This window comes from Anabrus simplex, chromosome 7 (assembly GCF_040414725.1).
Source record: "Anabrus simplex isolate iqAnaSimp1 chromosome 7, ASM4041472v1, whole genome shotgun sequence".
Classification (NCBI taxonomy): domain Eukaryota; kingdom Metazoa; phylum Arthropoda; class Insecta; order Orthoptera; family Tettigoniidae; genus Anabrus; species Anabrus simplex.
In genome coordinates, this window is record NC_090271.1 from 293,612,019 (window position 1) to 293,626,332 (window position 14,314).

At 36.9% G+C, this 14,314-nt stretch overlaps 1 protein-coding gene across 1 annotated transcript in view; it reads right to left on the minus strand.

Annotated features, from left to right (window-relative positions):
• Positions 1-210: 210 nt before the first annotated feature.
• LOC136877587 (fatty acid synthase) overlaps positions 211-14,314 on the minus strand; it is a 426,680-nt gene continuing 412,576 nt past the window's right edge. Inside the window, exon 35 of the mRNA XM_067151746.2 lies at positions 211-378. Coding sequence (XP_067007847.2) covers positions 271-378 — 108 coding nt within the window. The 3' untranslated portion in view covers positions 211-270. The remainder of the gene's footprint in view (positions 379-14,314) is intronic.

Below are 14,314 nucleotides of genomic sequence, written 5' to 3' on the forward strand. Positions count from 1 at the left end.
TTCTACCACTTCCATCCATAGAACTTAATTTTACTTAGTATAGTAAATGTGGATCATTTCATTACAACTGAAAAAGAATGAAATTTACGATGGTTTCTAGTTTGCCTCTCGCAACTGTCGAAGAAACACCTGGCAAAACATAATATGAAAAAAAAAAAATTGGATTATCAGCTGCATTTTCTCCACAGTCTTAAAAATATTCACTGAACATTATATTCAAGTTCAAATTTCCTTTATTATTTTCACTCTCTGTGAACATTCTAAATTATGTCACGGTACAATGAGCGTGTTGTTGATAATATCTGAGGAAGTTGAGCTGGTGAGCATTGCCTTGTGGTCTTCTCCTATCTTGTGAATGTTTACAGTATGTTTGCAGAACTGAAAAAAAAAAACATAAAATATATTTTAATTTTACCACATATAATAGTTGCATAGTAAGTCAAACTGTCCATTCTTGAAGAAAGAAAAATGAAGAACATTATAATAATTGTACAGTAATTATAGTGTGATGTCACTTCACAAACAAGCATTGGAAAACTGAATGGACTAAAATGTTAGAATCATAGTTTCAACACTGGTTACTACAGTACATTGAAATGTGTAATATGATGGGGTACATAAAATGCAAAACTTGTTTTCAGAGATATGTAGTCATTTTAGCTGAATGTTAGAACACCTGGATGTCAAATCAGTATACAAAACAAACAGATGAGTATGAATGTATAATTAGACTGAAAGTAGTTGATAATTACAGCAAAGTGTCATATTATTTTTCATTTAAACCCAAGTTATACTACTAATGGATGACCAATGAAAACATGAGAAACCTCGGGCCAGTATGACCTTGCAGCAAATCTGTGATGCTCTCAAAGAAGATACACAACAGGCTAAACCTTAGAATACAAAGATGAAAGCTGCGAGTGAAAAAAAAAAGACATCAGATCCACAACAAATCCGAATAATAACCTGCTGTGAGCAACAAAGTTTAAATATCTTTGATCTGTGATTACTAACGATGGCCAACTTATCAGAGAGGTAAACACCAGAATAAACGGAGCCTGAATGAAGGCAGAGTGACAACAGGTGTCGCCAACAATCACCAGATGAGAGACTACCTGAAATGGAAGACCTTTCATATATCATTGACCTGTAGCATTCTAAGGTACTGGGTGAGTTGGCCATGCGGTTAGGAGCACGCAGCTATGAGCTTGCATCCGGGAGATAGTGGGTTCGAGCCCCACTGTCGGCAGCCTTGAAGATAGTTTTCCGTGGTTTCCCATTTTCACATCAGGTAAATGCTGGGGCTGTACTTTAATTAAGGCCGCGGCTGATTCCTTCCCACTCCTGGGCCTTTCCTATTCCCTCGTTGCCATAAGCCCTATCTGTGTCGGTGCAACGTAAAGCAAGTTGTTGCCTTCTATGGTGTCAAACATAGCCAAGTACAAGGAGGCAGAATGTCAACTAAGTATATGGTGACAAAGAAGTTGAGATGGTCAGCTAGCGACAGTAGATTGGATCATGTTCCTAATTGATAACAGGAAGAATTTCAAATATTTAAATTTTGCTTCATGGCTGAATCGTCAGTGTACTGGTCTTCGATTCAGAGGGGCCTGATGTTGATTCCTGGCATTTTGAGCATTTCATGCACGAAAGAGTTCCGTATGGTATGCTGGTATGTTCTGTTACAGTGTGTTTCTCATGATTAATGTACTGTGTAGAGTGTTAGATATGAGTTCTAACATGGAAATAAAGCATTTCCAGACCCATGTTCATAAAACATATTTTCTTCTCCAACATGTGAGAAATGTGTCCTGAAAGGTTGACTATATTTTATTGTTACACCCTCTACATATAAAGATCATCATCATCATCTTTCCGCTTATCCAGCTCCTGCCGGTTGGGGCATTTATGGTACTTCTCCACCATTCCTTTTCCATCATCTTGTCCCAGTCCAGGTTTCTTCTTCTCATTCTCCTTTTTATTGAATTGATCTACTTCTTTCTACAAGTTGCTTTACTTCGCACCGACACAGATAGGTCTTATGGCGACGATGGGGCATGAAGAGGCTAGGAGTGGAAAGGAAGTGGCCGTGGCCTTAATTAAGTTAAATCCCCAGCATTTGCCTGGTGTGAAAATGGAAACCACGGAAAACCATCTTCAGGGCTGCCAACAGTGGGGTTCGAACCCACTATCTCCCAAATACTGGATACTGGCCGCACTTATGCGTCTGCAGCTATCAAGCTCAGTATTGAATTGATCCACCTTGTTCTAGGACTCCCCCTCACTCTCTTTCCCTCAAACTTCATCTCCATCATCGGTTTTCTTTTCTCATCCATCCTCTTTTCATGTCCAAACCATCTTAGTTTATTCCTACCAGTTCTCTCGTTTAGGTTTTCTATTCTGACTTCCTTTCTAACATCTCTGTTTCTCACTCTGTCATTCCTATCATACTTCTTAGGTATTTCATTTTGCTGGCTTGAATTCTACTCTCATCTCTATTTGTCATTGTCCAAATCTAAGTTGCGTTAGTCAATATGGGTGAATAATACATTTTGCACATTATCTCTTTACACTTCCTTGCTACTTCCTTATACCAGACAAGGTTTCTTACAATCTGGTAGAATGCATTTTCCTGTTGCTCCCTCTTGCTAATCGCCATGTCCAGCCTTGTATTCTGCATTAATTCAATCCCTAGGTATTTGAAAGTGTCCACAATTTCAAGGCTTTGACCACCAACTTCCACAATGCCTTTCGCTTGTCTTTCTCCTCTTGATATCAGCATGGTCTTGCGTTTCTCTACGCTGATTTTTATGTCATATTTTTTCTCATTCAGTGTATCAAGTTGTTCTTGTATTCTTGTATTTCTTTGTTGTTCGTTCCCCAGACCACTATACCATCTGCAAATAGTAATAACTTCATTTTCCTATTCCTATATGTTTCCATTATCTCCTTCACAATTGTATCCATAACCATTAGAAATAAAAGAGGCGACAGCACACTCCCCTGTCTTAGACCAGTTTCATTTCTAAAACATTCTGTTTTCCCTACCGGAGTCTGTACGCTGCCGACGCAGTTGCTGTACACTGCTTACACGGTTTCTACAGTTTGTGTATCGAATCTCTTGTTGACTATAGTTTCCAAAATCTTCTCCCTGGGAACACACATCGTCATTGTCATTTCCCTTTATCCAGTTGTAGCCGGGTAGGGGCAAATATGATTCCTCTCCACTTTCTTCGGTCTTTCCACCACTCCTCCTCCAACACTGCACACTGTGTCCCAGTCCAGGTTTCCTTCTATAATACTGTGTTGGATTGTGTCCTTCCATCAAAATCATGGTCATCCATGGCCTCTCCTTCCTTGCATTTGCATTTCCATCACCTTTTTTGGCATTCTTTCATCACTCATTCGCTTTATGTGCCCAAACCATCTTAGTCGGCTCTTCTCTATTCTATCATTTTTCCTTTTTTTCCACTCCAATTTCTTCCCAGATTTTCTCATTCCTTATTTTGTCTCTTCTACTCTTCTGTATCGTACTCCTCAAGAACTTCATTTCGGCTGCCTGTATTCGACTCTCATCCTTATTTGTCATTGTCCAAGTTTCTGCTCTGTAAGTTCTTATGGGTACGTAATACATCCTGTACAGGTGATTTGCTTCCATTGGCACATCTATGCTCCATAACATGTTTCTTACACTATGATAGAAACAACTACCAGCTTGAATCCTCTTAATAATCTCAGCATTCAGGCGAGCATTCACCATTAATTCACTCCCCAGGTATTTGAATGTCCCCACTACTTCTAGGGGTTTGTCTGCAAGTCTATTCTGACCTTTCCCTTCTTTCTCCCCTCTAGTTTTAACAAGAGTTTTACACTTTTCTTCACTTATTTTCAATCCACATTCTGCGATCTTCCCATTCACCACATCCAACTGTTCTTGAACCTTCATGTCCTCTTCTCCCCAAATCACAATATCATCTGCAAATAACATGATGTTCATTTCTCTTCCTCCATATGTTGCTTTTGCCTGTTCTCATGATGCCAGCCATTACTATTTTAAACAGGATTGGTGACAGAACACTTCCCTGTCTCAGCCCACTAGTGATTTTGAACCAACTTGTCCTGCCAACTCGTGTTTGCATGCAACTACAACATTAATCCCTGTCCAATTCCTCTTTGCACCAGACTGTCCCAAACTTTAGTCCTGGGGACACTGTCATATGCCTTTCAATGTCAATGAATGTCATCACCATATCATTCCAATACTCCCATTGCTTTTCCATTAGTTGTCATACATACATACATACATACATTATCATTATAGACTGTTATGCCTTTCAGCGTTCAGTCTGCAAGCCTCTGTGAATTTACTAAATGTCGCCACAATCCTCGATTTGCAACTAGTGTTGTGGCCTCATTTAGTTCTATACCTCTTATCTTTAAATCGTTAGAAACCGAGTCTAACCATCGTCGTCTTGGTCTACCTCTACTTCTTTTACCCTCCATAGCAGCGTCCATTAAAAGCCTCCGTGGCTCAGACGGCAGCGCGTCGGCCTCTCACCGCTGGACACCGTGGTTCAAATCCCGGTCACTCCATGTGAGATTTGTGCTGGACAAAGCGGAGGCGGGACAGGTTTTTCTCCGGGTACTCCGGTTTTCCCTGTCATCTTTCATTCCAGCAACACTCTCCATTCTCATTTCATAGCATTTATCAGTCATTAATAATCACCTTGGGAGTGGCGACCCCATTGTAATAATAGCCTATATCTGGTTCATTCATTACATCCCTGACGCGATCAAGGACTGGAAAACAGGTTGTAGGTTTTCATTTTCAGCAGCGTCCATTCTTCTCCTAGGTAACTAATCCTCCTCCATTCGCCTCACATGACCCCACCACCGAAGCCGGTTTATGCGTACAGCTTCATCCATCAAGTTCATTCCTAAATTAGCCTTTATCTCCTCATTCCGAGTACCCTCCTGCCATTGTTCCCACCTGTTTGTCCCAGCAATCATTCTTGCTACTTTCATGTCTGTTACTTATAACTTATGAATAATGTATCCTGAGTCCACCCAGCTTTCGCTCCTATAAAGCAAAGTTGGTCTGAAAACAGACTGATGTAAAGATAGTTTCGTCTGGGAGCTCATTTCCTTCTTACAGAATACTGTTGATCGCAGCTGCGAGCTCACTGCATTAGCTTTACGACACCTTGATTCAATCTCACTTACTATATTACCATCCTGGGAGAACACACAACCTCAATACTTGAAATTATCGACCTGTTCTAGCTTTATATCACTGATCTGACATTCAATTCTGTTGAATTTCTTACCTACTGACATCAATTTAGTCTTTGAGAGGCTAATTTTCATACCATACTCATTGCACCTATTTTCTAGTTCCAAGATATTAGACTGTAGGCTTTCAGCACAATATGCCATTAAGACCAAATTGTCAGCATAGGCCAGACTGCTTACTACATTTCCACCTAACTGAATCCCTCCCTGCCATTTTATACCTTTCAGCAGATGATCTATGTAAACTACGAACAGCAAAGGTGAAAGATTACAGCCTTGTCTAACCCCTGTAAGTACCCTGAACCAAGAACTCATTCTACCATCAATTCTCACTGAAGCCCAGTTGTCAACATAAATGCCTTTGATTGCTTTTAATAATCTGCGTTTAATTCCATAGTCCCCCAGTATGGCGAACATCTTTTCCCTCGGTACCCTGTCATATGCTTTCTCTTGATCTACAAAACATAAACACAACTGCCTATTCCTCTCGTAGCATTTTTCAATTACCTGGTGCATACTGAAAATCTGATCCTGACAGCCTCTCTGTGGTCTGAAACCACACTGGTTTTCATCTAGCTTCCTCTCAACGACTGATCGCACCCTTCCTTCCAAGATGCCAGTAAATACTTTGCCTGGTATACTAATCAGTGAGATACCTCGATAGTTGTTGCAATCCTTCCTGTTCCCTTGCTTATAGATAGGTGCAATTACTGCTTTTGCCCAATCTGAAGGTACTTTACCAACACTCCATGCTAATTTTACTACTCTATGAAGCCATTTCATCCCTGCCTTCCCACTATACTTCACCATTTCAGGTCTAATTTCATTTATTCCTGCTGCCTTATGACAATGGAGTTTATTTACCATCCTTTCCACTTCCTCAAGCATAATTGCACCAACATCATTTTCCTCCTCCCCATGAGCTTGGCTGTTCACAACACCACCAGGATGATTTTCTTTTACATTGAGAAGATCTTCAAAATATTCCCTCCACCTCTCTGAAACCTTGGAGCAACTCAAGACATTGTCTCAGCAACAATGCGGGCATTCCGAGGCGCCTGCATTTAGAAACCAGTAACATGGTAACAATGATGAAGATGATCCATTAGTTGTCTCATAATGAAAATGGGCTATGGTTGACCTTCCACTTCTGAAACCAAACTGATTTTCCTGTATCTGTTTCTCAACCCTCAACCTTATTCTACTTCCCAGTATCCTCTCCCTTATCTTAACAACGTGGGATATTAGAGTAATTCCCCTATAGTTCTTCAAAACGTTATCGCCTTTCTTGAAAATGGATGATTATTCTTTTTTGCCAATCCTCAGGGATCTCGCTATTCTCCCAGACACTCCTGAGAACTCGATATGTCCACTGCAGGCCTACAGCTCCAGCTGCCTTTATCATCTCCACTTAAATTTCATCTGTTCCAGCAGTTTTTCCATTCTTCATCTTTCTTGCTGCCATTTCAATTTCATTCATTGTAATTTCTTTTTCAATCAATCAATCAATACTGATCTGCATTTAGGGCAGTCGCCCAGGTGGCAGATTCCCTATCTGTTGTTTTCCTAGCCTTTTCCTAAATGATTTCAAAGAAATTGGAAATTTATTGAACATCTCCATTGGTAAGTTATTCCAGTCCCTAACTCCCCTTCCTATAAATGAATATTTGCCCCAGTTTGTCCTCTTGAATTCCAACTTTATCTTCATATTGTAATCTTTCCTACTTTTATAAACGCCACTCAAATTTATTCGTCTACTAATATCATTCCACGCCATCTCTCCACTGACAGCTCGGAACATACCACTTACACGTTATGATTCTCATGTTAGGTCCGTATTGAAATGTACATAAATACAAAGTATGTTACAAGTGTTACTTTTTTAATATCCACCTATTCAATACAAAGAGATCTTTTTTTAGAAATTAAATATTATTTTTTTTTTTTTTCTAGTTGCTTTACGTCGCACCGACACAGATAGGTCTTATGGCGATGATGGGACAGGGAAGGGCTAGGAGTGGGAAGGAAACGGCCGTGGCCTTAATTGCCTGGTGTGAAAATGGGAAACCACGGAAAACCATTTTCAGGGCTGCCGACAGTGGGGTTCGAACCTACTATCTCCCGAATACTGGATACTGGCCGCACTTAAGCGACTGCAGCTATCGAGCTCGGTTTATAAAATATTAAGGGACATGTTTCGCCCATATTAAGGGCATCATCAGCCTCAAACTAAAACCTGTATGGTGAAAAATCAGGATCCTGATTGTTCTTACAAGTCATAAAAAGAGGATATCAATGTAGGTGTTTGTCTAAACATAAAAATTATTAGAATATCCTTGGTTAAAATCATAGTTTCAATCTGCATGTCATAAGTTCACACGATTATACTTTCCGGAGCATTGAGTCAATGCGCCAAAAAACCTGTTGGGGGTAGAGCAATAAACAGCTCAATCTTTATAATGAAACAGAAATGTGTTTCCTTGAATCTTCTTAAGTGGCTGTTCAGCTGCCTGTAATCTTATTTAACTGGCTGAAGGAATAAAAGTCGAATGTGTTACGATAAGATAACATTCTTTTTTAAGTAGTTGTGAGAGCAAGGGAAAAGTATTCGGCTGTCTATAGACGTATTTATCTTGCTTGAAGGAGCGAAAGTCGAAGGTATATTGACGTTGATAGAGCTTTTTGGTGTGAAGTCTGTAACAAGAGGAGAGTGAATGCTTAGGAAAGGTATTTTTGAAAAGAATGTGGGTTTTAAAAAAGAAGAACATGGAAAATGTATAAAACATTTACCCTTTCATCTGTAAAGATGTAAATCAGTTATGGAAAAGTTAGTTGAAGAAAAACAACATTATGTATAGGTTCATTTATTTCTTTGACTGTTATGGTGTTAATCAGTTGCTATGGTAGCATTGAATGACTGACACTTGTGCTTCTAGCATTGTATCGATGTGAGATTGGCGGAGGAGGGTGTGGCGGAGGGGAGGGGGTAGGCGGGGCATTAAGTTTATGTGTTGTTGATTGCGAGAGATTTGCGTGGTCGGATAGGGAGGGAGTAGTGTTGGGTTGCAGGAGAATTGCGGGGGCTGACATGAAGGGAGTCAAGTTAATTAAAGTAGTGGAGGTTCTAGAAGATGTTAATTTAAGATTTTTAAGAATGTAGTTATGTTTTGAATTTAGAGTTTGCAATAATTTGGGTAAACTTTCGTATAATAGATTCTTGACTTCAATTAAATCATTGAGGTTTAGATTTTTGTTATAGTATTGGTCCAAAAATATATAGATGATTTCAAGTTCATTCATCAACTTTCCTTTGTCTACTCTTTTAATAATTGTGAGGTCTTGTTCTATTGTTGTGAAGTTATGTCCTGTTTCTTTCATATGGGAGCTCATAGCTGAAAATGTATTGTGCTTAATGGCATTATAGTGTTCTAAGTACCTAGTTTGAAAACTCCAGCCTGTTTGACCAATTTAAGAGACGTTGCATTGCGTGCAGGTGAGCCTGTATATGCCTGAGGCCGAGTAAATGTTTTTGCTTGAATTGACTGTGTTGTGATTAAAAAATAACTTTTGGTTAGTGTTTGTTGTCTAAAAGATATACTGGTATTTTTGTTTTTTATTGGGTTCAGGACCTGGTAAAAATTTAGATTGTTGTAGGTGAAGGTAACGAATTTGGATTTGTCAGGGATGAGGTTTGTTGTTAATTTGAATTTGACCTTATTTATTAAACGGTTAATCATGTCAGGTTTATATCTGTGGATTTTTGCTAAATCCTTTATATAATTTAGTTCTGTTTGAAGGTTCTTGGGTGTTAGAGGGATTTTTAAAGCTCTGTAAATTAAACTGTGAAAAGTGGCCAATTTATGGGAGTTCGGATGTAAAGAAGTATTTTTTATTGTTAATGTGGTGTGAGTAGGTTTTCTGTAAATTTGAAAATCGAAGTTGCCATTAACATGAGTTACTGTGAGATCTAGGAAATTTTAGGATAGACTGACTTCATCTTCCTTGGTGAATTTAATATTTTGGTCTAGGTTGTTTAAATAATTTCAAATATCGGTACTATTATTGAGAACTTTATTGATTATTACAAATGGGTCATCTACATACCGAAGCCATAAGCTAAGGCCTTTTATTTTATTTGTTATTTCATGATGTTCTAAAGAATTCAAATAGATGTCAGCTAAGATGCCTGATAAGGGATCACCCATAGCTAGGCCATCTTGGTGGTAAATTTTACCATTAAAAGTGAAATAGTTGTTTTTTAGCACAAAATTTAGGATTTTTATGAAGTCTTCTAATTCAAGTTTGCAGAGGTTGCTGTGTTTTGCGAGGTTGTCTTTGATAATATTTACAGTTTCCTTTGTTGGTACATTAGAATGCATATTAGTCCAACCAGCCTCTGGGCTGATGACCTAACAGACAGACAATGTCAAAAGAGCACATAATGTGATTTGGTAGTAAGGTGAACTTTATTAAAATTTCGCAGAAGTGTATTGAATATTTTAAAGGGGATTTATTGTTAAACCTGTAATGTCCTTTTAGAAAATAGTGGATATATTTTGAGGTTTTATATGTCAGACTATTTCTACAGTTGATGATTGGGCATATGGGTGTGTTTTTCTTATGTAATTTAGGCAATGCTCTGGCTGTGGGGGTTTTAGGGTTCATAAGGATTAATTTTTGCTGTTCTTGTTCATTGAGAAAAAATGTGGAATTCTTTAACAGTGTTTTTAAATTTTGTTGGATTCTTATTGTGGGGTCTTTATTGACTATTATTATTATTATTATTATTATTATTATTATTATTATTATTATTATTATTATTATTATTATTATTATTATTATTATTATTATTGAATTTCCCATTACAAACCCTATTTTACAAGTAGTATATTAGTTGACTATTATTATTATTATTATTATTATTATTATTATTATTATTATTATTATTGAATTTCCCATTACAAACCCTATTTTACAAGTAGTATATTAGGGCTATAGATAGTGAGACTAAGTTAATACATGACAATTGAATTAAAATAGAGATGACTTATAAATGAGATGGAGAAATTTAACAAACACTTTATAGCAGCACCTTCTCTGAAATACCATAGTGAGAGATGCTTGGTATTCTACATTACACATGTTTAAATGCATTAATAATGCATATCTACTCCTGTTAAAAATCGGACACTCAAATAAAAGATGAGGAACAGTTTGTTGCATTTCACAGGTACAGCTATAGGGCTTCTGAATACTGATTCCAAACCTCTAGAAGTATGATCCAAACTTTCCATGTCCTGTCAAAAACTGAATTATAATATGTTCATGTTGCAAAAACCTACTTTGTAGTCTGTCTTGAATATTTGGAAAGAACAGCTCCCTTGTTAGCCGGCCATTAGTGCTGGTGATCCATTGGTTGTTCCACATATCTTGTGTATACTCCCTCAGTTCCTTTTGTACATGAGACATAGGGGACTTTTCATATATCAACAAGGCGTCAGAAGAAGTAGTAGCTTCTTTGGCAAGTTCATCAGCTCTCTCATTTCCTTCTACTCCGTCATGACCTCGGACCCATTTCATGCAGATATGGTTACTGTAGCCTAATATGTGTGATCTTATATTAACAGCTACCGGATGAAAGTTATATTTTTCTTGGATTGCTCTCAAAGCTGCCTGAGAGTCACTCAATATTTGCGCAGCACAACTATGTTTTTTAATCCACATAACTGCCTGTTGTATAGCGCATAATTCGGCTTGAAAGACTGAACATGAGGGAGATAGTCTAAATTTGTGTAAGTCTCATTTGTGAAAAATTCTTCCGTTTTTTCAATGTAATCTTTCTTATCTATTAGAACAGTAGTCCCTCCTCTATCGGCTTTAGTTACTATTATGTTGTTATCTTTTATTTTGTTTTTTACCTCTTTAATTAATTTGAATGATTGAGAACAGCGTTTTTATTTAAGCCTTCAATTAGTGTTGGAAGTTTCTTTTTTATCTCATATCTAGTGTCATTTTGTAATTCCAGAGGGAGTTTTGAAATATTTGTCTTGACTTCTGCTATGGTGGTGATAACATAGTTTTCTTTTTGTATACTAGGCCAATTGTGTTTTAAACCTTTACCTAAAAGTTCCATTTCTTTTTCTGAGAAGCTTGTGTTCATCAAGTTATCTACGGCGGGAGAGTTGTTGAAAGAAGGAACCCTTTTCTTTAAGTGTATGGGTGCTTGTAGTTGATTTTCTTTTAAGTGAGCCAGTTTTTATCTAATGTGAACTTTTTCCTTCTTAGTATATCATTTAATTTATAATCAACATGTAACTGAAATGAATTCCATTATATAGGGTTCACATATTGCGACACCGATAAGTGTATCGTAATCTATAATCTTCATTTCCGTATTGACGAATTGCACAATTAAAAATAGGAGAGGATTTCCACCAATCAATACTTATTTATTGCATATATTAAACTACAGGACCGGTTTCGACCTCATATACAAGGTCATTTTCAGCTGAACCATACATACATATTTATATAATGAAGCTTTGATTAAGATTGTGTTGTTAAAGGAATGCTATATGATGATGATGTACATTGAGTCGCATACAAATGGGGCACATCTTAGCGTGAACTGGCGTATATGTCATTCTGTACAATATTGCAACTGTATGTCTAAAATATTATGTTGAAGGTCTTAAAATTAGTGTATAAAATATGTCTTTACTTAAACTAACTTATATATATATATGTATGTACAAGATAAATACAATATATAAAAACACTTAATGCATATGAACATTCGTTCTTGCTTGTTGGTCAATACATCGACTAACTTCCGTATTTAAGTCTTATTTACAGTTGTACACAAATTTACGGACGCCACAGGACAACATGAATTGGTTCCAATAAAAGGGCAACACACACAGCAGAGCTGAACATATTTTAGTTGAATTTCATCCATACATTTGGCACCTTTTTAAAATTGAAAGTGTTTTATCCCACATATACACAGGAAGACAAAATTTTTTACCCATGAAATTTTACAAACTCCAAGAATAGCAGCTGAAGTGTACAACTGTAAATAAGACTTAAATACGGAAGTTAGTCGATGTATTGACCAACAAGCAAGAACGAATGTTCATATGCATGAAGTGTTTTTATATATTGTATTTATCTTGTACATATATATATATATAAGTTAGTTTAAGTAAAGACATATTTTATACACTAATTTTAAGACCTTCAACATAATATTTTAGACATACAGTTGCAATATTGTACAGAATGACATATACGCCAGTTCACGCTAAGACGTGCCCCATTTGTATGCGACTCAAAGTACATCATCATCATATAGCATTCCTTTAACAACACAATCTTAATCAAAGCTTCATTATATAAATATGTATGTATGGTTCAGCTGAAGATGACCTTGTATATGAGGTCGAAACCGGTCCTGTATTTTAATATATGCAATAAATAAGTATTGATTGGTGGAAATCCTCTCCTATTTTTAATTGACCGATAAGTGTAGTTTGTAAAGTTGTAAGTTTAAGAGTGACTTCTTCTTGTAAAAAGTTTTTATTTCGTCCTTACGCCAGATTTCATTAGTTTTGTTTTGGGTTTTTAATAAATTATGAGCTGATAAGTTTCTCCTTTGGACATGTCTTAAGAATCTTGGTACTAGTTTTAGTCTCAGACATTCTTTTAGGAAAGCTATGTCTTTACTTAAACTGCTAATCTTAACCTTCAGGTTGAGAAATTTGTTTAGCATATAACAGGGCTGGTTGGCTTTTACATTACACGTTATAATTTTCATGTTAGGTCCGTATTGAAATGTACGTAAATACAAAGTATGTTACAAGTGTTACTTTTTTAATATCCACCTATTCAATAAAAAGATTTTTTTTTTTTTTAGAAATTAAATATTATTATAAAATGTTAAGGGACATGTTTCGCCCATATTAACGGCATCATCAGCCTCGAACTAAAACCTTATGGTGAAAAATCTGGATCCTGATTGTTCTTACAAGTCATAAAAAGAGGATATCAATGTAGGTGTTTGTCTAAACATAAAAATTATTCGAATCTTTACAGATGAAAGGGTAAATGTTTTATATATTTTCCATGTTTTTCTTTTTTAAAACCCACATTCTCTTCAAAAATACCTTTCCTAAGCATTCACTCTCCTCTTGTTACAGACTTCACACCAAAAAGCTCTATCAACGTCAATATACCTTCGACTTTCGCTCCTTCAAGCAAGATAAATATGTCTGTAGACAGCCGAATACTTTTTCCTTGCTCTCACAACTACTTAAAGAAGAATGTTATCTAATCGTAACACATTCGACTTTCATTCCTTCAGCCAGTTAAATAAGACTATAGGCAGCTGAACAGCCGCTTAAGAAGATTCAAGGAAACACATTTCTGTTTCATTATAAAGATTGAGCTGTTTATTGCTCTTCCCCCAACAGGTTTTTTGGCGCATCGACTCAACGCTCCAGAAAGTATAATCGTGTGAACTTATGACATGCAGCTTGATACTATGATTTTAACCAAGGACATTCTAATAATTAATAATAAGTTAAGCATGCTGTCAATCATGCAAAGCATCACAAAGCCTCTGGTCCTGATGGTATACCATTGGAAGCTCTCAAAGAAGGAGGTGAGGAACTAAAAGGACACATACATGAACTGATTGTCAAAATTAGGAGCACTGAAGAAATGCCTCCTGATTTCAGAGACAGTTTGGTAGTTGCCATATTTAAGAAAGGGGATTGAACAAACTGCAATAACTGTCGGGGAATATCCTTACTGCCGTGCCTGGGAAAGCTTATTGCTCGAATCTTGGCAAATCGTATTGTACCCCTGGTGGAGAAAATTCTTCCAGAGAGTCAGTGTGGCTTATGGCCTTCTAAAGGAACCACAGATATGATATTCACAGCTCTTCAACTCCAGGAAAAATGTAGAGAACAAAATAGACCTCTTTATATTGCCTTTATTGATCTTACTAAGGCATTTGACT